We start from the raw sequence: 26,005 nt of genomic DNA on the forward strand, positions 1-26,005 counted from the left end.
CTAAAATCAGTTTCACAGTCAATTTAGATCTTTATTTTACTGGGAAATCAGACTTGGCAGGGTTCCTGATGTGATGTTGACACTAAAATATAACATTCAAAGTAAGACATCTTCAATCAATATCTTTAATTAGGTTAGGTGTTTTGCTATAAAATATGAACAATTTGGAAAAGATGATTCATTGTTTTACATGCAGGCTATCTAACAAGTACTTTACATTACAGCCAGAAGAATAATCCAAGAAGTATTCAGTGCAAGCGAATTGCATTATTACTAAGGCCTAAAATCTTAAATCAGCATTTACCTAAGGGGCTTTAGTGGCATGGCAAATATGACCACTATGTCCTTCCCGTGAGATCTTGTCTCCCCATAATAAAACTAGGTTGAAAGGTTGTCCTGACATGGTTTTTACCTTTCCTGATTGTAATGTATTAATAATTGTGTTCAAACTAACCCTGATATCGAAGTTAATCAATATTTTATGAATCCAGTGCTAACATTTTGTTTTGCATTGTTTTTCTTTAATTATTCTTTGCATTTTTAAAATGATGCATATTCTTAGGATGATAACAAAAGCCGATGAGAAAGTGTTAAAGATCACCTTCAACTGAATTTAATGCATTCATGAACTCGACTTTAGAAATGCAATAATTGCCATTACATTCTTCATGTCTGGCGAATAGTTGGGGAGTTATATCATTGGTTTCTATTGAGGTAGGCTACATTTTTAGTGGTAGAGGGGATTCCTCCCGTGGAGCCTCCCACAGGATGCTCCAATACACACACGGGATTAAACGGTAATCCCACGGTCACAAAGTGCATGCGCGGACACGAGTGCGTGTTTGCTGCGAGTGGCAGTTCTCTGTTAATACAAACTACAAAGTGACTGTCACTCTCCAAACGTCGTCCACAACACATGCTGGGGAAGACTTTTGAGCGAGGTAAGGTTTTTGTTTTTGTTACCGGTTTTTCGGTCATTGAAGATACTTTCGGGTGTCACATCCAATAAGCGTGTCGTCCCGTTTCAGACAGGATTACACCGGGCTGTCCCGTTACAGACTGAACTGCTTTTGCAACAAATGACAAATTAAGGAACCAACTGGATTTTTAGATCATCAAGCCAAAAATGCTAAGATGAAAACAAATGACTATAAATCCTTTTAAATATGCATGGATGGTCCCGGTTACAATGTGTTCTTGTTGCCCTGTGTGGATAAATCGCCGTGTGGTGACCCAGTTGGCAGATACTGCCCCGGGTTGTTCATATTCAAGTCACAATGGAGCGCCATGGGAAAACGAATGGAGCCAAGTTTCTGATGTACCTTTGAAAGGATTTACAGGACTACAGTCCATAAAATTGGGTTTTCTGTCATGAAGTGTTTGTGGATATGTCAGTCCCTGCTACAGCTAGTCCATCCTTCACCAGCAGTGTGGAAGTATTTAGGTTCTTCATTTAACTGGAATGAATACCACTTTGTGAAAGTGCACATAAAATGAACTTTTCCAGCAGTATGGCCCTTGATAGCATTTTATCATTAAATATTTTTAAAGGGATTAATATCACACATTCATTTCTAGGCCTAGGATTACATGTAAGCAGAATTTTAGTAGGATGTTGTGAAGCCCATTGTACACTTCTGTGTAGTCTGAACTACAATATGCTGTCATATTTAATCAAATAAAAATAAACAAACAAACATAAATGTATAGGTCGAATTGTATAACAAAATCAAATCAGTCGACTAAAGTCAACTAAAAGACTGCCTAACATCTGCACCTGAAAGTGTTCTTCTCTTTTTGTTTATTTTTTATTGTATGTTAAGGCTTCAGTTGATTTGTATGTCCGTCTTGTGGCCAGTAGATTCTGAATATATATGTTCAAGTTTCTGAACAAATTCCTATAGGCCATCTTCTGTGTTTATATTTTGGAAGATGTTCTTCTAAACGTTGCAATATGCGGTTTCTCAAACAGATAAAACAGTTTAAATTGTCACACAGGATTGCACGGATTAAAGGAAACATTTTGACCCACATTTTATTATAATCGTATGATTCCTGCCACCAGTTATTAAAGGTTAATCTTTTGTTTTCCTGTGTGCAAAGCTCATACCAAGCAGCAGCATGCTCATTGATTTTATGATGTTTATTATTCTTAACACGTTATTTTAAACTGAGCCATAAATATAAATGTTTTTTTACTGCCTTGCAGGTGCTAAGAACTTATGGGTCACCTCTTCTTCTGCACACCACACCTTTCTGTAGGGAGACTGAACTCTGACCTGCTGCCTTTCGGCCCAAACTGTGTACATTTCACTATAGAGACTGACCTCCTCATCAGGAATGCATGTATGATCAAGATGTTTGTTCTCCCATCTGGATGCACATATTGCTAACTCATGGACAGCGAAGGCTTACATGACATGCCAGCGTGTGTATCACAGGATGTCTAAATGTGAGCTGATCGAGCTTAAGGACCTCAGTATAAATGATTCCATCGAGCTGGCTGCTCCTGCAGTCCGCAAAGCCCCGTCTCCTATAAACCCGGCTCAGACGGGTCACTTCCACGTCGTACGCCTGGTTGGAGAAAATGTCAGCATCGAGACACCCCGCTGTCAAACAGGAGAGGCTGGAGTGGGTCATGACTTTCAGCCTTGCAGTTACACTCATCTCACCTGGTGTGACCTGTGTGGAGAATTCATCTGGGGGCTTTATCAGCAAAGTGTGCGCTGCACAAGTGAGTTCAAACTCCAAGTAGTCCCACAGAGAAAATAATTTACCCCTTGGGAAGGTTGTTCAGTTCTGATACAATAACACAACGTTTATTTAAGTTAAAGCTTCTTAGGTAGTTTTTATATCATTACGAAACATACTTTAAGTAATGCTGATGCAGAATGAGAAGAATGATTACTTCTGTCTACTTTGAATGTCTGTAAACACTGCCGTGGGGTACAGCAGGTGTCAGGCATGGACATTAACATCACATAGTGGAAATTATTCTCAGTGAGTCAAACAGTCGACTGATAAAAGAAAGCAGATTTTATTTTTGGTCAGAAAATAGTATTTTACAGGACAAGATCAACAAAGAAAAAAAGCTCAGTGCCAAAATACAAACAAACTCTAAGTTCCTCACATTTTTTTCCCATGACTCTGACCTATAAGCAATGACACCTGACCAGCCACCAAATATTCATCTGACACACTGACACACAGTATCAGTCTTGAATGAAAAATTGTCACACCATTGTGGTTCACAATAGCAGGTGTTTCTATAAACCAGCAACCTTTCAAGAAATGATCCAAAATGTCCTAAATTTAAACTTAAACGGTGAACTAAAGAAGTACTCAAATACTCAAATCCGCTCTGTAACCAGATAAAATAAATTACAAACTTACATCCATTCAAAAAGCATTGAGCCTTGTTTTAGGTTTTCACTTTCCATTCTCACTTGAGTTCAGGATGCTCTTGTTATTTTTCCATTCTTGAGAAACTTTAACGCATGGTTGTTTTCTAATCTGTAGGAAGTTCTGCTAAACTTCATGTTCGTACAAAGTTCCTGGGAATGTATTTGTCTGTCTCTATCATTTGACGTCAGGAGGCTTTTCCTCCAGTTTACCCCCAAATTGAAAAGCTGTTTCACTTTATAAACAAAACAAAAACAATTATTAACATCTCAGTAAATGTCAAACAACACTCATTTTGATGTTGTACCAAGAAACCATTTGGCGTTTCAAACCAAAGTAGTCCACACAACAAGCGTTGACCTACTAATGGTGAGCACTCTCTGTTCCCCTCAGACTGCAGTTATACTTGTCACTACCGCTGCCGACCATTCATCCAGCTGGACTGCAGCACAGATGGACGTTTATTAACAAGCCAAGAAGATTTCTCTGTCGACTCCATCGAGACTGACACAAATGTGGTGAGGACTAAGGCTACACACATTTGATCAACACACATTTGTTGATAAAGCTGGGCTCATACAGTGGGCTAGTGTGTTACATATAAAATAGTTAATTCAAAGATACTTTTCTGTATTAAAGTACATCTGAAACTCTTATTTGACTGTAAAAAAAAACATTCAACCTTTATAAAAAGAAAATGAAGTGTACTTTACCACATTATACACTATGCTTTTATTGTGTAGGTGTGCACGTCACAGCAGATGGATGCTACTTGAATGTCCACTGGTATCCAAATGGTATTAGTGTGCCATATGTGCTTAAAGATACTGGTTTTATTACCGCCTCATTGTCGAGGCATCTATACAGAAAGTCATTTAGGAGAGAGCTGAGGGAAGGGATGACTTAACAACTTCACAATAAAACAGCTGTCTTTATTTCAGAACCACAACATTTGCAACAACAGATGTCCGTGGAACCAGCTCAGGTTAACTAAAAATTAAGGATTCCTTTACCTATTGTTCAGCATTTGCTTCCATATTTGGCATATTCTGAACTTTGAAGCCCTAAATGATTGTGTCACTAACCAAGTGTAAAATGTGCCAGAACACAAAAGTAAATGAAGCTACTAGTGGAGCTTCTTTACTGTCAATTATTTAAGAAAAAAAATACATTTAATCCTAATAAATGAACCACAAATAACCAGAAAATTGGGTGAAAGTTTTGCTATTATGATAATTCGAGGAGATCTCTCAATGAGTGGGCTGGCCTTTTGACATCTTTGTCAGGTTTTATGGTCAGGGAGGGGCAAATGGAAATGTTGAGGTCAAAAGAGCCCTAAGTATTCAGTAGGCAGATAACCCCAAACAGATGAGAGATACACAAGAAATGTGGATATTTTCTGATCAAACTTGAGAAATTTTTCTTGGGTTTTTGGGATCTACAAAAAAGGAGATTACCAGGACTTTTTGCATTCTTACCTACTTGAACCTAAAGATGACGAGGGGGAGCACTAAAAGGGACACGTTGTGCAGCAAAGAGGACAGCAGCTCAGAGCAGGAACAATATTTTACTGCATATGCATCTTTCTTTCAGAAAGGCAGTAAATATGGGGTGAGGCTATAGTATTTTATCGATTTGGTTCATTCAATCGAATCATGTATTTTTCTGTTCCTACAACTTTCATCTCTGTCATCATGTAGCCTATCTGATGTACTGTGCGGCTCTTTTCTCTTTCAGGATGAGCCGATCGATTGGGCTAAGCAGAAGTTGTCTGTTAGTGAGATTCAACACAAGATTAAGGAGTACAATGCACGGATCAACAGCAATCTCTACATGGTGGTTGTAAGTGATTAGTACACTTCTTTTATCTGAACATTTAATCAAGCATAAAAAAAAGTGAGACAACAGGAGTGCTTCTGGTATCCCTCAAACCACCGGTGCTCATGGAAGGGAAAACTTCAAAAAAAAGGGGAGGAGGACTAAAGACCAAAAAACATTGGTATAAATAATCCAGGTACTGGCCCTCAGGATGGTTGGAAAAAAAAACACCAACGCGTATCGGCTTGCGCCTCCTTCAGGGTGCAGTTTAATCAAGCATACTATGTACTCTGTTTTTAATTTCATTATATCAGTATGTAATACTTTACAGAAAAAAAGGAAAAAGGTCTGCACTCTGTTCAGCTCCCAATAGGCAATTTTATTTAACACACTAAAAACTCTGAGGATCTAGAAGATCTTGTTGATGGAAACATTGCCCTGGTTAAATTAAATTGCCCATTGGGAGCTGAACAGTGTGCACTTAGTACATTTCTTGTCCTGCATCTGTGTGCATTTTGCCTGGATGTGCACACACTAGTTTTTTCTTTTGTTTTCTCTTACGTAGTTCTTGGCAGACATTGTTGTTATTATATGAGACTGCTTGACTCATTGATTTTTACAAGATAATTCTGTCCTCCATGCAGAATAAAGACGGGTCTTACACTGGTTTTATCAAGGTCCACTTTCAGTTGGTCCGCCCCATCTCCCTCCCTCCTCGCCAGAGCCTAAGCTCCACACAGGAGGAAGAGGAGCAGAGTGGATGGTTGAAAAGGCGGACTTCTTTCTACCTCCCCAAAGACACTGCCAAGCACCTGCATATAAGCTCCCACACACGTGTAAGGGAAGTGATCGAGGCATTGCTCAACAAGTTCACCGTGGTAGACAACCCAGCCAAGTTTGCCCTGTTTGAACGCACTGAGAAACAAAGTCAAGGTACGGTCCTCAGTAATGCTTAGAAAAAAACCTTTAATTTTTGTTTATTATGCTAAAATACTTAGTTGAACTTCTTTCAGTGTACATGCGGAAACTGTCTGATGAAGAGTGCCCCCTGTACCTGCGCTTGTGTGCTGGCCCCAGTGAAAAAGTCTTGAGTCTGGTTTTGAAAGAGAATGAGACAGGAGAAGTCAATGTAAGTTTTAAATAAACTTTACGATATATGAAAAGTCCCTGCCACCTGTGCTACTGCTTTTAATGTAAAATGACTCTCCTCCACAGTGGGATGCTTTTAGTTTCCCTGAGCTGTGCAACTTTCTGCGAATCCTGCAGCGGGAGGAAGAGGAACATGTGCGGCAGATTGTGAAGCGCCACGCTCTTGCTCGAGACATGATGAAGCAGGCAATGGCGAGGATTACCACTCCTGGTTGACTTTTGGCTATTCAGCTATTCTGAACAGAACAGCATTATGTATTGAATCATTGATCAGGGATGAAAAAAGGGAAGGAAAGAGCTCTGACAATGAAATGTTGTTTAAGAAGCAGGGATACTACTGTTACAATTATAGGGAAGCGTGTTACGGGATAGACCCTGCTAATTCTGTGCAAGCAGAGCAACTGAATGGGGATTAAAAAAATGTTTATCACGAAAGCAATTGGATGCAGCTCCCTGTTGAAACACATGCTGCTTGATATGAATATTTATAGTTTTGTTATAGGCCATTTTTGTAGTTCTGGTCATTTATCAGGGAATATCTGGCTTCATTTATATCATGTCTTTAAATGTTTGCACTTTAATGAACCTGTGAAATTGGATTTAAAACTATTTCTGTTATCTAGTTACCTAATAAACTGATGACAATATAATTCAATGTTGCATTTGTTTTATTCATATGGAGAGCTCATTTTTTCAGACAGTCAATGGTTTACACCAGCCGTGTTAGCAGGAATTCTGGGCCCCATGAAAAGATATCCCTGTGGGACCCAACACAGCCCAAGCCAACCCCCCACAATTACTATACCCAACACCTCCATTGCACTTTTGTTCTTTTAAAGAATGAAGGTACCCTTTCAGGCAGGGATGGAGAGGAACTTTCCTTCCAAACTGTTTTCCTTGCAGTTGCATTCTCTTTCTGTGCACTGGATCCTAAACCATGACCCTTCACGCTATTAGGCAGCAGTCCTAACCACTACACAACTGTGCTTTTGTTTTAAGGTTTATGTCAGTGGTGTCCAAACTTTTTTTCTTACGGGCCAAAATTGTCGTGTTAGAATCGCTCGCGGGCCACAGGTTTTGTTTTTTAAAATATAGTTGAAAAAATAGTCTTTGTAGATCAGAATCAAAAGGCTCGCTAAAGAAACCCTTCAATAAAAGGAAATCAAATATTTTGATTTCTTCGTTCTACTTTATTTGTTTTTTTCTCAGAATCAAGCCTGTAACGTGGTTCATGTTTTTGGAAAAGCTTTCTGCATTTAGCTCGGGTCATTAAATGGTTAAACAACAGTCCGCTTGTTTGCAAAAACTTTGCATACGTTTTTTTTCATAGTTAACAAAAAAAAGGTGGAAAATAGTAAAAGCTGTAGATTTAAAAAAAAAAAAAACAACAACATACATGTTACTGAACATTTTGTATTTTAAGAATATTGTTCAGCCCTTGTTAACAAGAAAAATAAAAATAAGATAATGTGCCAATCTTAATCGAGGCCCCGGGCCAAAATCTTCTGATTCTTCATTTGAAATCACGGGCTGAAATAAATCCCCTCAAGGGCCGCAAATGGCCCTCGGGCCGCACTTTGGACACCCCTGGTTTATGTAATTTTCAGTACATTAGGATAGTCCAAAATCATTTCGGCACTAAGTGGTCCAGCTCAAAACCATGACAACCTGTAGGAAAAACTCAAAGGTAGGAGCCGTCCATACTTTTTTTTTCTGTATTGTGTATCATGTTTTCACACCCTTTCCGGTCAATGACAATGTAAAAGGTCATGCAGTTAGTTTTTTTTGCCCACCAGTCTTATCAGCTGAGTGTCCTTGTAGTCCTGTAACTTCACACTCCTGTCCACGTGGTGGCGGTAGCTCATCCAAACCTCTTCACGAGCCGTCCCAGAAAGAGACGACGAAGATCAACGATGGTTAGCATACACAGCTAGCGTTTGTCGTGTGTGTGTGGCTTTTTTTTGAGATCTTCTTGTTGTTAAGATATTAAACTATCAACTACAACAAATTTATCAAAGAAAATATCAAAGCTGCGAACACAACAAACCACACTTTAGGTATGTTTTCAACGAGTTCAGCTAAAGTAACAAACCCCTTGTGTGTTATGAAATCAGCTAATGATAACGATGAGCATGGTCGGTAAACAGGTTGACCTGAGCTAATGTCAGTAAACGAGTGTAAACTGTGGGTTGAATTACGATAGTGCTAACAGCAGGGCACAAAGCAAAACTCATTTATTAGTGTTCTTGTCGAGTAAAAGTTAGCGACCTAATTTAGCTATCCTGCTCATTTAACCTACTGCTACCGAGATTTCTAGAACTAAGGCATGTCTGACTAATGTTATTCAATATGTTCTCAGTTTGAAATACCAATTTAATCTAGTATGATTAAAGGACATGAAAGAGTTGTCACCTTTGGCAGGCTTTGAGTTAATGTAATGTTGAGTTGTCTAGTTGCAATGTCACGTAAGTGGCCTTGTATATTAACTGAGACAAACAGGGCAGACATTATCTAAATGTACTGGGCCCAGAGTCAGGCTGGAGTTTGTCTTATAGTTTATGTCTTACATGTGAGATATAAGGGATACAGTAAATAAAAAAAATAAAAAATAAAAAAAGGTTTATGGCCCATATAGACTGTAAAAATAATTATTGTTGTGCTGTTTTTATTACTTTGGTTCCCCTTGTCCAGTCTGCAGAAGAAGGAAAAAACATTGTGATTCACCATACATGTGTAATTTGTCCTGCCCCCTGAATTTGAAATAGTGTGATAATGGTGGGAGGGGGCTGAAATGTGTTAATATGTATTGACTGAAACGATTTATCTCCTCCCTGTTAATGTGTCCATTTTCATAGGATTCATATCCTGGAAGTTGTATATTTTCATCTGGCACAGTAACGCTGTAACACTACTGGTAGTCCTAGGACCCAAGAAAATAATGTGCTGCAGCTGAAGATGGGTGGCAGTGGCTCCAAATCCAGAGGATATTGGCCTTTTTCTGGCTCAGGTAGTACAGACGATCCCACCAAAGATGGAAACGAGCAGCCACTGGCGAGAGTTCGAAGTTTTGCTGGTGCAACACCATTTGTGTTTACAAGACGAAGGTTAGTGTTGTGTCCAATATATATTACATTATTGTATTGTCTTACAACACGAGTACTCACAGTCATTACTCTTTGCTCCTGCTGAAAGAATATGTCCTTTTTATTGCATACTTCACGTAATAACATATTGTTACATTAAGATTAGTTTGAGGTTAATATCCCTTTAAATAGTCTGAAAAAGAGGATGTGCAGATACTGTGGTTGCATGGAATAACAATGTGACTAATGTTGTATGAAGCCTTGTATTATCTACTTGTTTGAAACAGAGAGAGACCTGTGTTTGCACAGAAAACTCCCACTCTGTCACCATGTGTTTTTTTTGCTGTGGGCAAGATAAACCCATAAATTCACACTGTTTGTCCAACATTTGTGACCCATCCTCTGCAAATTGACACAACAATGTTTCATTTGTTCTCCTGGTTCCCAAGTAATAAATATAGGAAGACAGTTCATTTAATATTTTCTTGTTTACACAAATGTGGATTGTAATGTTTTGGAGTAAGTTGAAAAGCTTAATGTGTTCACATTTTCTTTTGCTTGAGTTTTGCTGTGCTTCAGTCTTCACCAGGTTGCCAAAAATCCTTTACACAATTCTTTAATATCTGCTCCATATCTTGTGTTATTGTAAACCATCTGTTCTTTCAGAGTGTACTGAAGGATACACACAGGCATATCATTTATGGATTGATAATTATTCTCGTCTCTCTGCTTGCAGCTCTATGTTTTTTGATGAAGACGGCGACTTGGCCCATGAATTCTATGAAGAGACAATTGTGACAAGAAATGGACGTAAAAGAGCCAAGCTGAAGAGGATTCAGAAAAACCTCACACCTCAGGTGAGGCACTTCATCTGGGCTTGAGTAAACATCAGCTAAGTCTCTTTTTGATCAGTCCAAACACTAACACCTTTTGTATCTTTTAGGGAATTATAAAGCTGGACCACCCTTGCATCCATGTAGATTTCCCAGTTGTCCTCTGTGAAGCCTGATGATGTCTGAGAAGCGTCTTGGACTCGTCACTGTGTCAACTCCGTCCAGTGCTTTCCCCTACAGCTGGATGCCTGAACCACCTTTTAAAAATAACATGATCTCTTGATGTATTTGATGCCCTTATGTGGACAGGCTGCTGCAAATGTGTGCTGAGCCTCTGCATGTGATCTGTTTTTGGCTTGTGTGCAGTTAGACACAAAATAGATCATCAATGGAGATCTAGAAGGGTGCCAAGTTGGCGAGACGTACCCATTTTACAGTTCATGGTTTGTATGCATGTAAGTGTGAGCGTGTGTGCAGACACGGGATGAAATGTGTCAGAGTCCAGAAGTTTTTGCTGCCGAATGTTTAATGGGTTGATTAATTGAACTCGAGAAGTTTGAGAAGAATGTGACATATTTTTTTTTCCTCTTTCATGGTCATACAAAAAGCTGGAAAGTTAAAGTGCACACTTTAATTTTTATGACACCATGATGTCTTGCTTTATTATGCATGAGACAGTATCTGCTTATCAGTAATAGTCCAAAGTGTTGACAATCAGTGGGCGACAAATTCTGATGTGGATTCATGTCACATAGTAGTAGTATGATGGACTGGCTTCAATGACCTCAGAGCCACACATGTACACAGCAGCAGTGAGTCCAGTTAGAGATCCTGTTGTTTCCTTTGCTGCTTCAGCATACTCTGTTTCACTTTTAATTTATTATAACTGTTTTTTTAATTACAATTTCAAAATGCTGAACTGTGTCATGGTGCTCTTTTGTGTTGGTACATGACAGTTAAATATTGTATTTAAGTGCATATAGATCACTAGCTGTCTAAAAATATTCATTGACATCTTTACACAATACCTTTTAAAGAACAGGTGAGGCTGCTTAACCCAGACACTACAACAGGACTAAAGAGGTGTGTCTAGTTTTTTCTCCTGTTTCAGAAGTTAAAGCAACCTTTTAAGAGTTACAACTGGAAAGTAACAGGTGATTATCTAACTATCTGATTCCATTAAAAAAAAATGTTTATAACTTAAAGTTCGTCATTATTATTATTATTCAATTATTTGTGTTTCCCATAAAGCAAACAACCACAATAGAACGCAATACTAAAAATACAAAGAGCTTATTGCTAGACATTTGGTACCATAAACAAAGAGTAGCAGCAAAACGAAATGTATACAAATAACTACAAAAAATAAAAAGAACAACAATTTGAGCCAATTCAATTGATGCTGCATTGAACACCTGCATGTCCTGAAATGTCCCAATGTGAATATTAAGAAGACACCCAAAAATGAACCACTTTAGAGAAATGACCTTTGAGCTTTCTTTATGGTAAAGCTAGTAATTTGCACACAAAGCTAAGATAAATGGGGGCGCTGGTGGTGCAGTGGTTGGTACGCTTGCCCCATGTATGGAGGCCGTAGTCCTCCAAGCGGGCGGACCGGGCTTGAATCCGACCCTTGGCTCCTTTCCCACACATCATTCCCCACTCTCTTTCCCTGATTTCCGACTCTATCCATTGTCCGATCTCTAATAAAAAAAGGCACGAAAAGCCCAAAAATAAATATGTATTTTTTTAAAACTAAGATAAATTAACATATTACTGGACATATCTTTACCTACATATCAAATGTGGCTTTTCAATTACTATGACGAGTAGTGGCAAGCCCATAAGAGCTATTTGTCAAACACTTTAATTAGGACAAAGAATTCAGCTTTTCATACAAGGCCTAAAGATGAACTGACAGGATCTGTTCACCCATGTAAGGGAAGTAAAGCGGCTGACCTCCACCTGTGATGAAATAAAACGACTGCACAGGAAATTGCAAATGCAATTTCCTGTGCATTGTTGGGAAGTGATGTATGTGTATCTGCTAATGAAGGATGGATGAAGTTAAGGAAGAAGGGAGTGCCAACAGTGCAGTCTCCATGGGAAAGGCTTTTGTCCAAAGCTATCTGATATTGTTCTCCTCGGAGGATAAAGAGGGCTGGGCCAAAATCAACTCCATTTTATTGCCTCTGAATTGATTTTGCTCGGCACAGGTTTTTCTGCTCTTATATCTCTGGGCAAGCACCTTATTTTAGCTGAGTCTGTGGGAGACATGGTGCTACAATTACTTTTTGTTGTTTACTTATACAAAGCTGTAATAATATGCAAGGCCACAGTATATTCTGTATGGGGGGGAGGGGGGGACGGAGAAAAAAAAAGAAATCAGCAAACCACCAACCAGCCGGCCCCTTAGAGTCTGCTGACCAAAGTCTGGGAACATTTTAAGACACAAATTGAGGTTCCAGTCACTGGAACCATTACTGTGTTTTACCGTGTCATTAGAATTAATTTGTGGATTCTTCTACATTATATAGAGCTGCATGACGTGGCTTTGTTTGATGTGGGAAACCGATGAAGGAAATCAAGAATAACTTTGGATAAGTCAGCTGAATTATCTACTCTGTTAAAGCTCTTTAAATGTTTTCTCAGCTTAAAGTGCAAACAGAGAGCTTACCAGAATGTTTGTATCAACTTCATTTAAAACCAACCAGCTATAACCCCTGTTTACTTTATCAGCTCTTGTAAATGTATTTTGTGTGCATTCATCAAACTATTATGAGTTACGTAATGATGCAAACAGAAGAGACAGTTAGATGACCCTCTGTGAGATTTTTCCTTCAAAAATGACAGAAAAACAAACCATCACATGATTACACTGAAGCTTATTATGGCTCTGTTTATAATCCATAAAGTGTCTGTCAGGTATTTAGCTTATAAAAGTGTGTACAAAGCAGCAGTTGATATGTCTATAACTGTGACAGTAAAACAATTACTGTGATGTTGCTCTTCATGATCCCAACGTGTATCTTATCAATCATCCCATAAAAACCACAACCTTCATTTTTCTGAGCAATGTGTTGTAAAGTATGAACTCAGTTGGTAAGGTTATTTTCATATTGCACAGAACTATCTAAAAACTGATCTTAAATTTAAAAACTAAATCACTTTTCAAGTTTTTAAAACGCTGGCCAATTCCATGAAATCGAGGCTCTCTTGTGCAAACACTTTATGATCAATTTAATGTTTCTCTAAACGTAATGTTTGCTTTTTAATTCATTGTTGTAAGGTAGTGCTGCTGCTTTTTTTCTTTGCCAGGTCTCCTTTTAGAAGAATGTTTGATGAAGTTTGGAGAAACCTAGTCAAATAACATCTGAAAACAATATATATAAAAAAAACAGCTCACAGGATCAGAGCTTATGATGACCAAAACAGATTCTTATTTTAAACTAAATACAGGTTGAAAAAAGAAAACTGTCAATGACATTAAACTAATACTTCAAGTTTTGAATGTGGCTCAACTGGGTTGGTCATGAGATAAAAATGTTCCTCAGACAACTTTTTATTGAAATATGGAAAAATCCTATGGTGAGGTGTTTTGCCCATGTGTGTTTGCTATATCTCAGACAGAGGAGGAGCCTACAGGATATTTAAATAGCTGTCAGTGTTGGACTTCAACAGAGTGGACAACTGCTTTCTTCTTTCAAGTGTGACAATGAAACAGAATAACAAGAATAACCTGTTTGAATCCGGATCAGCTTGATTGATTCAACTTTCATCTGGAGATTAGAGACAAAACGATTGCTGGTAAGTGACACATTCTGGACACACACCAGGTAATGATGACAACTTTATTTTTGAAAATATAACCATTGCGGTGTAATCATAAAACATTATCACAGGGGGACTTCAGTTGTGACCATGGTCACTTAGAAGAAAAGATGCTAATAATGTGATTCAGTTTTACAGCACTGCTTTTATGAACTTCTTAATGCTTAATCTATCACTGTTTAGGAATAAAAGGAGACTGGGTATGTTGCAAATTATCTAATGAAATCTCACCTGTGGAGACCAAATGATCTTAAGTCAACTGAGTCTATGTAAATTCAAATATAAAAAACTTACTTCAAACAACTGCTTTCAACCAATGCCATTTCTTCAGAAAATAAAAGTATAGGGAGCATGCCATGACCAAATGTTAAATGCTTGATCATTCAGGCTGAATTGCAACATTTTACCTGTAGATTGAGTCCTTTGCCATAAAAAAAGATGCCTGTCTAGTAACAAAATACAAGAGCTGTCAAACATTTTTGAGTGTGAGTTGTCTTTTCTCCCTTTTAGTCTCTAATGAAACTTGCCCCTTCATTCAGTGGCTTGTTTAAGTAGGAGGTCCATATTGGCAGATGAAGGACAGGGACCGATGGCAGGTTCTTCAAGAGCAAGTTTGGCATAGCCACCAAAACAGCGGGAATGCCTGTGGTTCTGTTTTACTGAACCCTTTAACGATACTACTGAACATGTCAATGATTTTAAGAAGATTGCCATTTTTACAAAGTTCTGAAGTGTCGCCATTATGTGGTGTCTATGTAGACTGTCAGTGCTCCTCAGGTAATCTGATTTCATGAGCTGAGGAATTTGCTTTCCCAACTTTGCTGTGTATGTGAGTTTCAAGTTATGTGAAAACGACAGATGTAATTCAAGCTCAGCTGTATCACACTATGGAAAACAGTATTCCACATTTTTAAATCAAATTTATACAAAAAAAGAAAGAAAGATAGGCCAACTAGAATTAATCAAAGCAAAGTAGTTTGTCCATTAAACCTACTTTCAACGTTAAATTAATGAATTTGAATTAAAAAAAAACAAAAAAAAAAACCTTGATAACGTGGTAATAACCTTTCAATCTTTTTTTTTTTTTTGCTTTGGACCTACCCGGAAGTGTTTCTTATTGTCAGCGCGACGTCACAGAGCAGAGATCGAACAGACCACTTCAGTGTGAAGTCAAGGGGTTATCGGCACGGGGACTACAAAACATGTTTTAGTTACACAAGGTGTGGTAAAAACTACGGTTAATAATTCAACAAAAAAAAAAAACACATTCAAATTGAAACACTTCACCATATTTGTACAAACAGCAGCACAAGACAAATGACTTGTTTTATAATTTCAGACCCCCCCCCCCCCCCCCTCCTCCTCCTCAGGAGCTCCATAAACAGAACTGGTGTTGCCCAACCTCGCCCCCCCCCCCCCCCAGTCACCACCTCTCATGTCGTGGTTTCTGTTATACTCTACAGACAAAGTTTGTTAATCATCAACATGGATTGAGCAGACTATGGTTGTTACTCTTCACATGGCAGGGCGGTGGAACAGTAATGTATATGAGGGGTGTTTTAGTGGCGTAAGAGCGCGTCGTCAGCTTCATCGGAACAGGTCAGTCTGAAAAAGGAACAAAACCTCAGCTCATTTTGAACGCCTTTAGTTTAAATGAAACTTTGAACGATCTTTTCCAATGAGGTCCGCTATGTTCGTGGACGGAAAGGCAGTAAATAAGAATGAGAAAGGAAGTAGTTTAATGTTGAATTAAGATAATGTGGATGGTTCCCCCTCCCCTTTAATATTTCCTCCTAACCATCGTTGAAGTTTCGGAAGTTAAAGCAGACGTAAGAATATAAGGAAGCTACCAATTTAACTGAGTGTTAAATATGTTACTTATTTTCAGGAAGTTCATTTAATCTTTCATATTTCCATTTACGACTCTGTTTTTGCACATTTACATTCAATCTTCCATATTTAATCTTCCTATTTAAGAGTAGTAATGCTTAGTTAAATCCTGGTTGTATATGTATTCACATTCTTAGTTTTGATATTTTTAGTACTTAATTACTTTGGATTTAATATTGTATTATGTTTAGATTTGCTAACATTGTGTTTTTTTTTACTCATATTGTGTGTTTGAACAACCTGCTGCACAATTTCCCAGTTTGGGATCAATAAAGTAATTCTATTCTATTCTATTCTATTCTATATTTAAACTCAGTCTACCCTTGAGATTACAAGATCAGAGAAAAGATAAGATGCTCTGTCGCCTTGTCATTATAAGTGTAATGAAAGTGCCAAAGTGCAGCCTTTAAAGCAGAGAAATGCTTACATAAGTTAAATGCAGTAGCACAAGAACTCCAAAACACATACCATCAGACATGCATTCATGACATAACATGCTAAATGTTGCCACTTAAATAAAGATAACACCCAAAAGTCTACCTGTAGACCCCCCGCCCTCAGCTTCAATATTTGTTGCAAATGTATGTACAGTCCTATTAATACTAATAAAACGACTTTATTTTTATTTTCTAGTGAAAACGGAGAGAAGGTGAGCAGTGACCATGACGTTTGCATTTCACTCTGTTTTCACCACGGCAGGCAACCTGCCTTGGTTGCTCCAGACTCTGTTGACATCGTGGGCAGTCTTGTGTTCGGCAGATTTAAAGCAGACAAGATGGCCATTATATTCTCAGAAGCCAGTTCTTCTTGTCTGGAATGCCCCAACACAGGATTGTGCCCCACGATATGGTGTTACTTTGTCTCTGGACCAGTTTGATGTTGTGGCTTCCCCCAATGAGGGCTTTGTCCGGCAGAACTTAACAATCTTCTATAAGGAGCGCCTTGGGTTGTATCCCTATTATGAGCGTGATGGCACTGCAGTGAACGGAGGCCTTCCGCAGCTTGCCAGCCTCACTCAGCATTATGAAAAGATGCCTGAAGGTGTGCAAAAATATATCCGAGAGCCAGAGGCAAAAGGTCTGGCTGTTATTGACTGGGAGGAGTGGAGACCATTGTGGATCAGAAATTGGGATACTAAAGATATCTATCGAAGTAAATCTCGTGAACTGGTGGCTAAAAAGAACCCACATTGGACCCCAGAGCAAGTGGGAAAAGTTGCGCAGCAGGATTTTGAGCTGTCGGCTCGCAAATTTATGCTGGAGACCCTAAAACTTGCCAAGAATTTGAGGCCAAATCAACTGTGGGGATTCTACCTGTTTCCAGATTGTTACAACCATGACTACAGGGGTGGCCTGAAAAACTACACAGGACGCTGTCCTGCTGTAGAGAAGGCGCGCAATGATCAACTCAACTGGTTGTGGATGGAATGCACAGCTTTTTTCCCATCCATATACATCGGCTCTGTACTCAATTCAACGTACTATGGGCGCCTCTTTGTCCGAAATAGGGTGAAAGAGGCAATGCGCCTGGCGTCTGCAGGGGATGGATTAGCACGTCCTGTTTTTGTCTATACCCGCCCTACTTACATCAGTCAGATGTCCTTCCTAACTGAGGTAAGACGGCTAGAGCAACAATTCATTGAGAGCAGAAAGCTTAATATATGTTACGATAACTAGCAGTTCAATTATACATGTGACCATAGGACAGGACATTAAAACAATGTTTGAGCTTTTAGCACTCCCATGAGAAGGTTAAATATTACAAGGATGAAAATAAAGTTGGTCTTTTTGTAACCATTTGAAAAATTGACCCAAGTGGGATTCAAATGTATGAAATTTTTAATTTCTTTATGATCACAATTTCTTTGATTTAAAGTAGACCACTCACGGTTTGTGTAAATGATTTTAGATGGATCTGGTCTCTACCATTGGTGAGAGTGTTGCACTTGGAGCAGCAGGTGTAGTCTTCTGGGGGGACACCTCCTATGCAAGCAGCCAGGTCAGTGTCATATCTTATCTTCTATTTCAATGCTAAATAGCCTCATTTTTAGTGCTTTGGGGTTAACATTTTTATTTCTTCTGCAGGCCAACTGCCAAAGCGTTGATGGATACCTCCAAGGACCGCTGGGCCGGTACCTGCTCAATGTGTCCACAGCTGCAGAACGGTGCAGTCAGCAGTTGTGTAAATCCCACGGCCGCTGTCTACGCAAAATACCAGACAATGACGTGTACCTCCATCTCAGCCCCTCGACACACAGCATCACCAGTCAGGACGGCCAGCTGAAGGTTACAGGGAGTCCTGGCCGAGCTGAGCTGGACGTTTTCCACACACACTTTCAATGCCAGTGCTACAGTGGGTACAGGGGTGAGGACTGTACAGAGAAAGAAAAAGGGCAGAATAGAGGCTCCTCTGTCTTAGGGACCTGGCCTCTGTGCCTTTTACTCCCACTAGGACTCTTCGCCCTGCTACACTGAGGAAACTGAGAAGTGAAACTATTCCATGCTTCTGCCAACCCCGGAGTAGGACAGTACAGGGTTTTCAACATGATGGTGGTAAGTTTCTTTGCACTAGTGATACTGATACTGATTCATTGACAGCAGCAGACAGTCAGACCATCTCCCAGTAAGAAAGGAGATTTCTATCCCAGCCCAATGACAAGCTGCACTGGCAGAGCTCAAACCTCAGGGCCTCCTCGTTGAACTAATATCCATCCTTTAATACTACAACTGGTCATTTTCTTATATCAAATTATGTCAAAAAATCACAAGTTCAACTAAAAGACCTCTATCGGGTCATTCTGAAAGTGACCACCAGATGAGGATGCCTTTTATCAGTTCACATTTTTTTATTTATCTGGACACCATAATTAAAAAAAGACTTGGAAAGAAATGGAAGAAAGGTAAACAACATGGCGGGGCCTGCTTGTTTATGTTGATATTTGTGCCTTAACTGGACTACATACTTTGCATATTGGTGCCATTGTTTTCCGTCTCTGATTATAGAGGTTTTCATCTCAGCCCATCTCCTGGGCACAGTGCTTTTTTAAAATTGATATTAACACTTAATGCCTAGCAGCTTTTCAATGTATTTCAATTAAAAGTGTATGTAAATCAGAAAAGGCTTGATGGATATCTGTAGTATTGTTTTCAAATTCTGGCTCCTTATATACATGGACATTACTGTGAAAAAGCATGATAAAAAAGTTAAGTATCCTCAAACCGGTCAAGATAGTAAACAGGTACTTGGAATTGAACTATAAATACAAAGAGTCCAACTTCAGCGTGATCTAGAGCAGTGGTTCTCAACTGGACTAGCCTCACTGGACCAACTCCTTAATGAATAATGGCAACCAAGAGTTCTGATTCTTATTTTAATTTTTTTTCAACAATTAAGATTAATTTAGTGATTTTTTTTTTTTTTTTTTTGCCATTTGGACCTCAGATGGTACAAAACATGTGACGGAACAAAGTGAAGGAACAAACCAAAACAAAAGCAAAAAACGCTGCACAGATTTTCAGTTTGCGTTAGCTTTATTCCAAATAAATGTCTTTCGTCAGCATTTTCATATTTATACAGTAAGTTTTGTATTTATTCTCTATGGCCTTAATCAAAAAGTATTTAGCACCCTTAAAGCTGATATGGTACTAGTGTGCAAGTGATGCTGTGCTGTTATCAAAACTGAAAAATGGGAAATCACTCGAGTAGTAATGCAATAAAACATGTTATATATGCTGCAAACTGTATCTATTTTTGCACTTTATCTGCTTTTTAAGGTGGATCTGGCTTTAATACATGTTGATATTTATAAGAAGTGAAATAATGTTTTTTTTGCTGGCACAGAGACCTTTATGGTGTATTGTCGGTGCATTACAGATGCAGTGTTTTGATTTTTTTTTTTCATTCAATGTGTCATATAAAAGAGACGCTCCACTGTGAATCTTGCCTATAAAAGAAATGATTGCCTCCATTATTGTTATCGCTTCCTCGCCTCTAAACTCAGTTCAATTGTAATACAAGCTTTAACTTTCTAACTGTAACATATGTCTTACTGTTTAAGGAAAGATTCATGAATAGATGAATCCAACTTGTAAAAGGTAACACTTGAATGATAGTATGATAGAATGTCACCCATGTCTAATCACACAACAGTGTATTTCCATGTTGTTGTTTTTTCATCAGTCTGGTCACGATTGCATCAGCATCAATACAGACATGAGAGTTTGAACTTGTTTGAGAGGTCAAATTATTTAATTACTATTAAAGGGGGGAGGGAGGGGGGGGATTTAAAAACAGCTTGAGTCTAATTAAGGACATAGCAATATGTAACATGCCCTTTCTGCCTTAATGTATTGATGTATTGATGTTTTTGTTTTAAACCAAATCTAGCAAAAAGGGTTTTGTATTTCAAAGCATTTTATAACCTCCTTTTACATTACATATTTAAATATTTGATTTTGGATCTATTTTTTTTCTGTGTCTGATTTTCTTTTCTGGGTACTGTAGTCAGCAGGGATTCCATCCAAGTAAGAATATAGTTTTTCTGTTTGTGAAAAAAACATTAAAATGATTTTTTTTTTTTAAATGATGTTAAAAGTCTTGTGTCTGTATAAAGAATCCAGACAACTTGCACTCATTTAAAAAAATGCAGATATGAACAATTCAAATGTCATATAAAGCAAATAAACGTAAAAAACAGAATGCTTTAAAAATACCTCATGGCTTAAAGGTGAGGTAGTTCAGTTTATAGAGTGCTTGCTAATGCACAGTCTTTAAGTTTCATGGTTACAGACCAATGGTAAAAGTGATATATAAAAAGTTAAGTTTGCTGAAAGAATGATCTGGTATGAATGGGGTACTTTCCTCATATTCCTCCCTACACCAGTAACACAAACATATCTTTACATCAATGGATAAACTTCTTTAAAGAACTTCAGCAATTATTTTAAGTTTCATCAAAACATTTTTAAAAATTGTCCAAATCAAACACACATTTACTGGATAACATGTATTGTTTTAACCTAAACTTATTGATGGTTCAAATACTTGTATGTTCTCTCTCTTTTTCTTTTTTTTTTACTTTATTGAACACTTATACATATAATTCATCATGTATTACCGGTATATAAAGAAATAGTTGACAGATAAGTGAGAAAAATATGAAAAATATAATATAACTTTCCAGTGATAAATTATAAGTAACTCAATCCAAATAAAATCCAGATTCGGGAAAAGCAAATTACATCAGTGATAAGTTTGAAAATAATATTTATCTGAGAGAGCCCAAAAAAAGCCTATTCCTCTGTAAAAATGTCATAATGATTTGTAGTCTACTTGTTTAAATATATTTATCAGTTTAAGGGTTTTAATGTACTGTTTAAAGTCACAAAAAACAAGCTAAGTTTGTGTTTTCTTTTCGCCATCGTGTAAAGTATGAATATAACATTTATATCAAAGTATCAACAAGCTTACAATGTTCTTGTCATTTTCAAAATGCATTATATTTTTTAAATTCAATCACAACTTTATGTTGAGTGTTAGACATTGTATACTTGAATACTTGAGCCCAGTTGAATGTGAACAAAGTTAATATCTACGAATTAAGATAGATGTAGGTCAGTTGAATATATGTTTGATAAAAGTTATGCAGTAATTTCTTAATTGTTACTTTAAATACAACAATTATATAGCAATAATATGCCCTATGCAAATTGATTGATTGATTACATTTATTTCAGACATATCAAATAAAATCAAACATGTCAAAAATACAAAACAAAATGAATAGCACGAAAATACAATAAACAAAAAACAATGTTCAAATTATTTCACAAAAAAAGAAAAAGAAAATTACATATATTCAATTGATATGCCTGAAAAGGAGTAGGAAGAAGTATAAAACTTATTTAATCCTACCCCTTACGTATCAATAAAAATGTTTAAGCCTTTATTTATTCTAAAAGGACGTAGACCTATGTGTTTATTACTGCCAGTAACATTTATGTCAATACCATCTGTCACTGAATCTGGTTTAATCATCACTTGTCATTAGATGAGATCAGATGAGACAGACCGGAAGTGACGATGTGTTGCTCGGCGTTGTTATGTGCAGTTCCCAATGTGATCCGACCGAAACAAAAGCTGTAGAGACAGCTATTTACAGTCCTGGAGGCAGCTGCAGAAATTATTATGTCTGGGAAACGAGTCGTAAATGTCCCATAACTTTTTTTAAATCGGCTTTCTTCTCCGAGCGTTTATATGCAGTTTAATTTATAAATTAACCAAAGGACGATGAAAATATATATAGACCGTTTCATGTCTGTGAAAAATGTGCAGCTTAGCCGGCGCACAATTTGTGTTAAATAGAAAGCTAGCTACCAGCAACGACTACGAGAAGCCATTCAGCAATATTTCTCATCACTAGCCGCCAAACATGAAGGAGACATGACGATGAAGCAGAGAGCGTCGTCCTTCTGTGTGTGAAGGTGTCAAACATTAGTCTCATCTGTGTTGGTATGTCTCCCTCTGGGGTTACATCTTGTTGTCCTGGTGTCACATTATTCTCAGATTCAACGCTAGCTGTGAGAGACGCGTCACATCTAGCTAACCTTACACTTCACCAGTATTTATTGATTAAACCAGAAAGGTAAATTAATACTATATTGCATGTGGTTCGTCCTTTGTCCAGGAGGCTTAACTTTAATTCATCAGGTTACATGTCGTTTGCTTTATTCTGTGTCTGTTTCATTGCCAGCTCTCATCCTTACAGTAAGAACATAGTTATGGCAATTATATTTTACATTATATTTTAACGTGTGTTGTGCAATGGTTATGTATCTATGAATCATTTCAAATTGGACTTGGATATTGTTGTTTTTTCACTTTATGTGTTCACTGTCAAACAATGTAAAACTGTATGAATGGGATCCATTTGATTTTCTCTCAGATAATGCTCTGTCTATAACTTCTTTTAGGTCTTTAATCAAGAAGAAATGAATTTCTTGCGTAATCGTCTCGTTGTTCTGGGCCTGGTGCTGTTGGCCACGTTGCTTCTGTACCTGCTGCTACCGTCCATCCGCCAGGGCAGCATGGAGCCGTCTCTTGAGGCTCAAGGCATGGGACTGATGTCCACTTCACCGCCACCAATTCCAACCATCAACGTGTCTATCCGCACAGGACAGCTTCCAGGGGACCCTCCACTGTTCTTCAGAGAAGCTTTACCTGTTGATGGAGCTGGACGACAGATATTGCCAAGGTGAGCTGATTCTAGTCAACACGGCGAACACATGGTGAGATTTTTTTTGTCAGATAATAAGCGTTATTCTTGTTGTTTTCAATATCAAACCAATTATTTGGGAAGTTAAAATGCCAGGCATGAAGAATAGTCGGTGGCCTTCAGACACCACCGTTGTTTCTAACCTAGAGTTTTGACCTTAATCTTGTAGAATTTACTGTTTAAAGGTAATCAGAAAACCGGTTTTTCTTTGTCTTTGCAGGCTTCAAGTGGTCCTTCTTCATGGCCAGGCCTTCACATCCAAAACCTGGGAAGAACTTGGCACAATGGCCCTTCTGGCGACTCATGGATATCAAGCCTTAGCAATGGACCTGCCAGGTAGCCAAAGATTAAAAAAACTACATATACATTTTTAAGAAATTATATGGCTCTGGGTGAGAAAGATGATATGAACTAGTAATGATTTTGAGTGTAGATTAATTAATGCTGTATGAAGTCTGAACAAGTCACATTTTTTTTTTAATTTCCTATGCAAAGAAGAAATAGAAATCTCAGTTAACAGATTCTCAATCAGAAATGTACTTTATGTGTTGTGATTGTGTATGGTATATGAACTTGTTTATACTATTTGCGAATGTGATTTTCTTTGTTTATTTGAATTGAAGTCACATGTCCGGGTGACTTTATTAGCACAATAATAACCAATACATAGAGTTTGAAGAATTCCAATCCAAATCGATCTAAACAGAGGTCTCGTAAGCCTGAGTTCTTTCTTCTGTCATTTTTCTTCTTCCTTAAGGGTATGGAAAATCGCCGGACTCAGAGGCTTTGAAGACAGAACAGAATCGTGTGGACCTCATTTCAAGGTTCATGGAGTCCTTGGGCGTCAGGGCAGCTGTGCTTTTGAGCCCCTCCATGAGTGGACACTACTCCATTCCCTTCCTCATAAAAAACAACGCTCAGCTACATGGCTTCGTTCCCATAGCGCCAGTTGGTACCCGAAGTTACACTCCACAAAAGTACCAAAGTATTCCAGTAAGTATCCTAGAACAAAAATGAACTGCAGGTCCCAAATGAACAGCTGCTCTGTCTTAGCTTGGAGTCTGGTGTTCGTAACATTCTCCATACATTCCAATTACAGATTTCAATATATAGAAGTCCAAATTATTACTTAAACATATGTGGAAAAGAAATAATCAATTGCAGTGTAACATTTTCGGATCTCTCTTTTGCTGGACTAATAGTCTACAACTACAATTCTACAATTCATAATAACATCACAACGCCTTTATTACAATAATGTCCTGTTCATTTTCTGTTGATCATCTTATCCATTTTAGCTCCACAACATCGCTGTATGAAAATGTTTATTCGTTTTTCAAATGTGTTAACATAATATTTGTTGGTTATAACCTAAAGAGTAATAGTTGACATGAATTTTACTTGTTGTATTTTATATGTCTTGTGTTGTGCAGTCGTATTATTAAAAAATTAGCACATCATGGTTTTTCTTGCCCGTTATAAAGATATCACTGGGGTTTGAAGGTTTTTCATATTTCTCTCTCTCAGTATCTTTTTTTTTTTTTTTTTGATATACATACGATCACCTACAATATAACAATACTGTTGATATACTCTACATATTTATCCAATGATTTTGTGTCTTCACTCAGCTGCATGTTTGAAAGGTTTTGTCACCATCCACTCTAATAGTCTTCTCCCGTCTGTTTCATTTTTAAGACCCCCACCCTGATTGTTTATGGAGCCCTGGACACAAATCTGGGTGCCCAGTCCCACAAGAACCTCATACAACTTCCTCATCACTTTGTACTGAGGTTAGAAGGAGCCCGCCACGCCTGCTACATGGACAAACCCAGAGAATTTCACCAAGGATTGATCGACTTCCTCAGCAAACTGAAGTGAGGTGTAAAGCTGAGGATAAGAGGCAGAAAGATGGAAACAAAATAAAGAAGAGGAAAAGATGGATTAACATGAGTACTAAGTGTTGATCTGTCTACAGTACGAAGTAGTCATATTATCACCTGAAAAAAAGGATGTGGTCATTCGAGCAGGATTTAACACATGAAAATGACATGTCAAATCTTGTCCTGACAGTTAACACTGAATTATTTCAGATGTTTTTATTATTTAAGTTTTTTCTTTGAGTTTCCCATTCAAACAAAAATGTGAGACTAGCTCATCTCAGCTCATTCTAAAACTAGACTTGTACAGTAGGGAGTTTTGTTTAATGTATTTCATGTCTGTCTCTGCATGTAAAAACATGGAATGTGTTTGTTTCACTGTTACTATTTTTTAGGTGACATTTAGGTCACTGTAAATATGCAAATGTAGCAGGTGTCTGTGTTTGAATAGCTTCTGTTTGCTTCCCTTTGACAAACACATTTTTATATTAAGATCTATTAAACATTCTAGCTTCCAACAAAAAGTAGTGCTTCGTTTGAAAAGAGCAAACATAACTGGACAAAAAAAAGAAAAGAAAATAGAACAAATAAATTGATTTTAAAACAAACAAACATGTATGTATATAATGGAGATGAAGTTATATGTAATATATATTTGCAATAAGTTTGGACAATCATGTGAAGAACAAACTTAAAATAAGAAATATGCATAGCTTAAAATAAAAACAGATTGTTTAATTTGTTTGGTCCTGTCTATTTTCGTTGTGACATTTGTTTACTTTGCTTGGTCAGACCTATAGACTGTATGTCAGACCACGCACTCAATAAGCCCAAGTACGTAAATAT

At 37.8% G+C, this 26,005-nt stretch overlaps 4 protein-coding genes across 9 annotated transcripts; all 4 read left to right on the forward strand.

Annotated features, from left to right (window-relative positions):
• The first annotated feature begins 783 nt into the window (after nucleotides 1-783).
• Nucleotides 784-7,019, forward strand: rassf1 (Ras association domain family member 1). Of its 2 annotated transcripts, XM_020642445.3 has the most exons (7): nucleotides 784-941; nucleotides 2,210-2,734; nucleotides 3,796-3,920; nucleotides 5,140-5,244; nucleotides 5,865-6,153; nucleotides 6,234-6,349; nucleotides 6,436-7,019. In XM_020642445.3, exons 2-7 carry the CDS (start codon nucleotides 2,416-2,418, stop codon nucleotides 6,583-6,585), a joined length of 1,104 nt encoding a protein of 367 aa, XP_020498101.1. In that variant the 5' UTR covers nucleotides 784-941; nucleotides 2,210-2,415; the 3' UTR covers nucleotides 6,586-7,019. The 2 variants fall into 2 exon arrangements, with proteins under 2 accessions (XP_020498101.1, XP_065810926.1); XM_065954854.1 differs by lacking the exon at nucleotides 2,210-2,734 and having other exon boundaries at nucleotides 795-941.
• A 1,241-nt stretch (nucleotides 7,020-8,260) lies between these two features.
• Nucleotides 8,261-11,204, forward strand: tusc2b (tumor suppressor 2, mitochondrial calcium regulator b). Its single transcript, XM_020642415.3, has 4 exons — nucleotides 8,261-8,426; nucleotides 9,225-9,473; nucleotides 10,189-10,309; nucleotides 10,396-11,204. The coding sequence occupies exons 2-4, from the start codon at nucleotides 9,325-9,327 to the stop codon at nucleotides 10,459-10,461; spliced, it is 336 nt and encodes a 111-aa protein (XP_020498071.1). The 5' UTR covers nucleotides 8,261-8,426; nucleotides 9,225-9,324; the 3' UTR covers nucleotides 10,462-11,204.
• A 2,754-nt stretch (nucleotides 11,205-13,958) lies between these two features.
• hyal2b (hyaluronidase 2b) lies at nucleotides 13,959-20,591 on the forward strand. 3 transcript variants are annotated; one of them, XM_020642428.3, is made up of 5 exons: nucleotides 13,959-14,092; nucleotides 15,225-15,336; nucleotides 16,640-17,619; nucleotides 17,915-18,004; nucleotides 18,091-20,591. In XM_020642428.3, the coding sequence occupies exons 3-5, from the start codon at nucleotides 16,669-16,671 to the stop codon at nucleotides 18,478-18,480; spliced, it is 1,431 nt and encodes a 476-aa protein (XP_020498084.1). In that variant the 5' UTR covers nucleotides 13,959-14,092; nucleotides 15,225-15,336; nucleotides 16,640-16,668; the 3' UTR covers nucleotides 18,481-20,591. The 3 variants fall into 3 exon arrangements, with proteins under 3 accessions (XP_020498084.1, XP_020498083.1, XP_020498085.1); XM_020642427.3 differs by lacking the exon at nucleotides 15,225-15,336; XM_020642429.3 differs by lacking the exons at nucleotides 13,959-14,092; nucleotides 15,225-15,336 and adding an exon at nucleotides 15,526-15,715.
• Nucleotides 20,592-22,130: 1,539 nt separating this feature from the next.
• abhd14a (abhydrolase domain containing 14A) lies at nucleotides 22,131-25,897 on the forward strand. 3 transcript variants are annotated; one of them, XM_020642411.3, is made up of 5 exons: nucleotides 22,131-22,516; nucleotides 22,978-23,258; nucleotides 23,500-23,615; nucleotides 24,037-24,272; nucleotides 24,978-25,897. In XM_020642411.3, the coding sequence occupies exons 2-5, from the start codon at nucleotides 22,996-22,998 to the stop codon at nucleotides 25,158-25,160; spliced, it is 798 nt and encodes a 265-aa protein (XP_020498067.1). In that variant the 5' UTR covers nucleotides 22,131-22,516; nucleotides 22,978-22,995; the 3' UTR covers nucleotides 25,161-25,897. The 3 variants fall into 3 exon arrangements, with proteins under 3 accessions (XP_020498067.1, XP_065810928.1, XP_020498070.1); XM_065954856.1 differs by having other exon boundaries at nucleotides 22,131-22,488; XM_020642414.3 differs by having other exon boundaries at nucleotides 22,512-22,649.
• Nucleotides 25,898-26,005: the final 108 nt, after the last annotated feature.

Source organism: Labrus bergylta, chromosome 5 (genome assembly GCF_963930695.1).
Source record: "Labrus bergylta chromosome 5, fLabBer1.1, whole genome shotgun sequence".
In the NCBI taxonomy this organism is placed as follows: domain Eukaryota; kingdom Metazoa; phylum Chordata; class Actinopteri; order Labriformes; family Labridae; genus Labrus; species Labrus bergylta.

Bases quoted from the DNA above. Each gene is read 5' to 3' on its own strand.
- rassf1 (XM_020642445.3), top strand. From the start codon at position 2,416: ATGACATGCCAGCGTGTGTATCACAGGATGTCTAAATGTGAGCTGATC. The intron at 2,735-3,795 runs GTGAGTTCAAAC...TGTTCCCCTCAG, and splicing joins GCAAAGTGTGCGCTGCACAA to ACTGCAGTTATACTTGTCAC. The intron at 6,350-6,435 runs GTAAGTTTTAAA...TCTCCTCCACAG, and splicing joins ATGAGACAGGAGAAGTCAAT to TGGGATGCTTTTAGTTTCCC.
- tusc2b (XM_020642415.3), top strand. From the start codon at position 9,325: ATGGGTGGCAGTGGCTCCAAATCCAGAGGATATTGGCCTTTTTCTGGC. The intron at 9,474-10,188 runs GTTAGTGTTGTG...CTCTGCTTGCAG, and splicing joins TTTGTGTTTACAAGACGAAG to CTCTATGTTTTTTGATGAAG. The intron at 10,310-10,395 runs GTGAGGCACTTC...TGTATCTTTTAG, and splicing joins AGAAAAACCTCACACCTCAG to GGAATTATAAAGCTGGACCA.
- hyal2b (XM_020642428.3), top strand. From the start codon at position 16,669: ATGACGTTTGCATTTCACTCTGTTTTCACCACGGCAGGCAACCTGCCT. The intron at 17,620-17,914 runs GTAAGACGGCTA...AAATGATTTTAG, and splicing joins AGATGTCCTTCCTAACTGAG to ATGGATCTGGTCTCTACCAT. The intron at 18,005-18,090 runs GTCAGTGTCATA...TTTCTTCTGCAG, and splicing joins CCTCCTATGCAAGCAGCCAG to GCCAACTGCCAAAGCGTTGA.
- abhd14a (XM_020642411.3), top strand. From the start codon at position 22,996: ATGAATTTCTTGCGTAATCGTCTCGTTGTTCTGGGCCTGGTGCTGTTG. The intron at 23,259-23,499 runs GTGAGCTGATTC...TTGTCTTTGCAG, and splicing joins GGACGACAGATATTGCCAAG to GCTTCAAGTGGTCCTTCTTC. The intron at 23,616-24,036 runs GTAGCCAAAGAT...TTCTTCCTTAAG, and splicing joins CTTAGCAATGGACCTGCCAG to GGTATGGAAAATCGCCGGAC.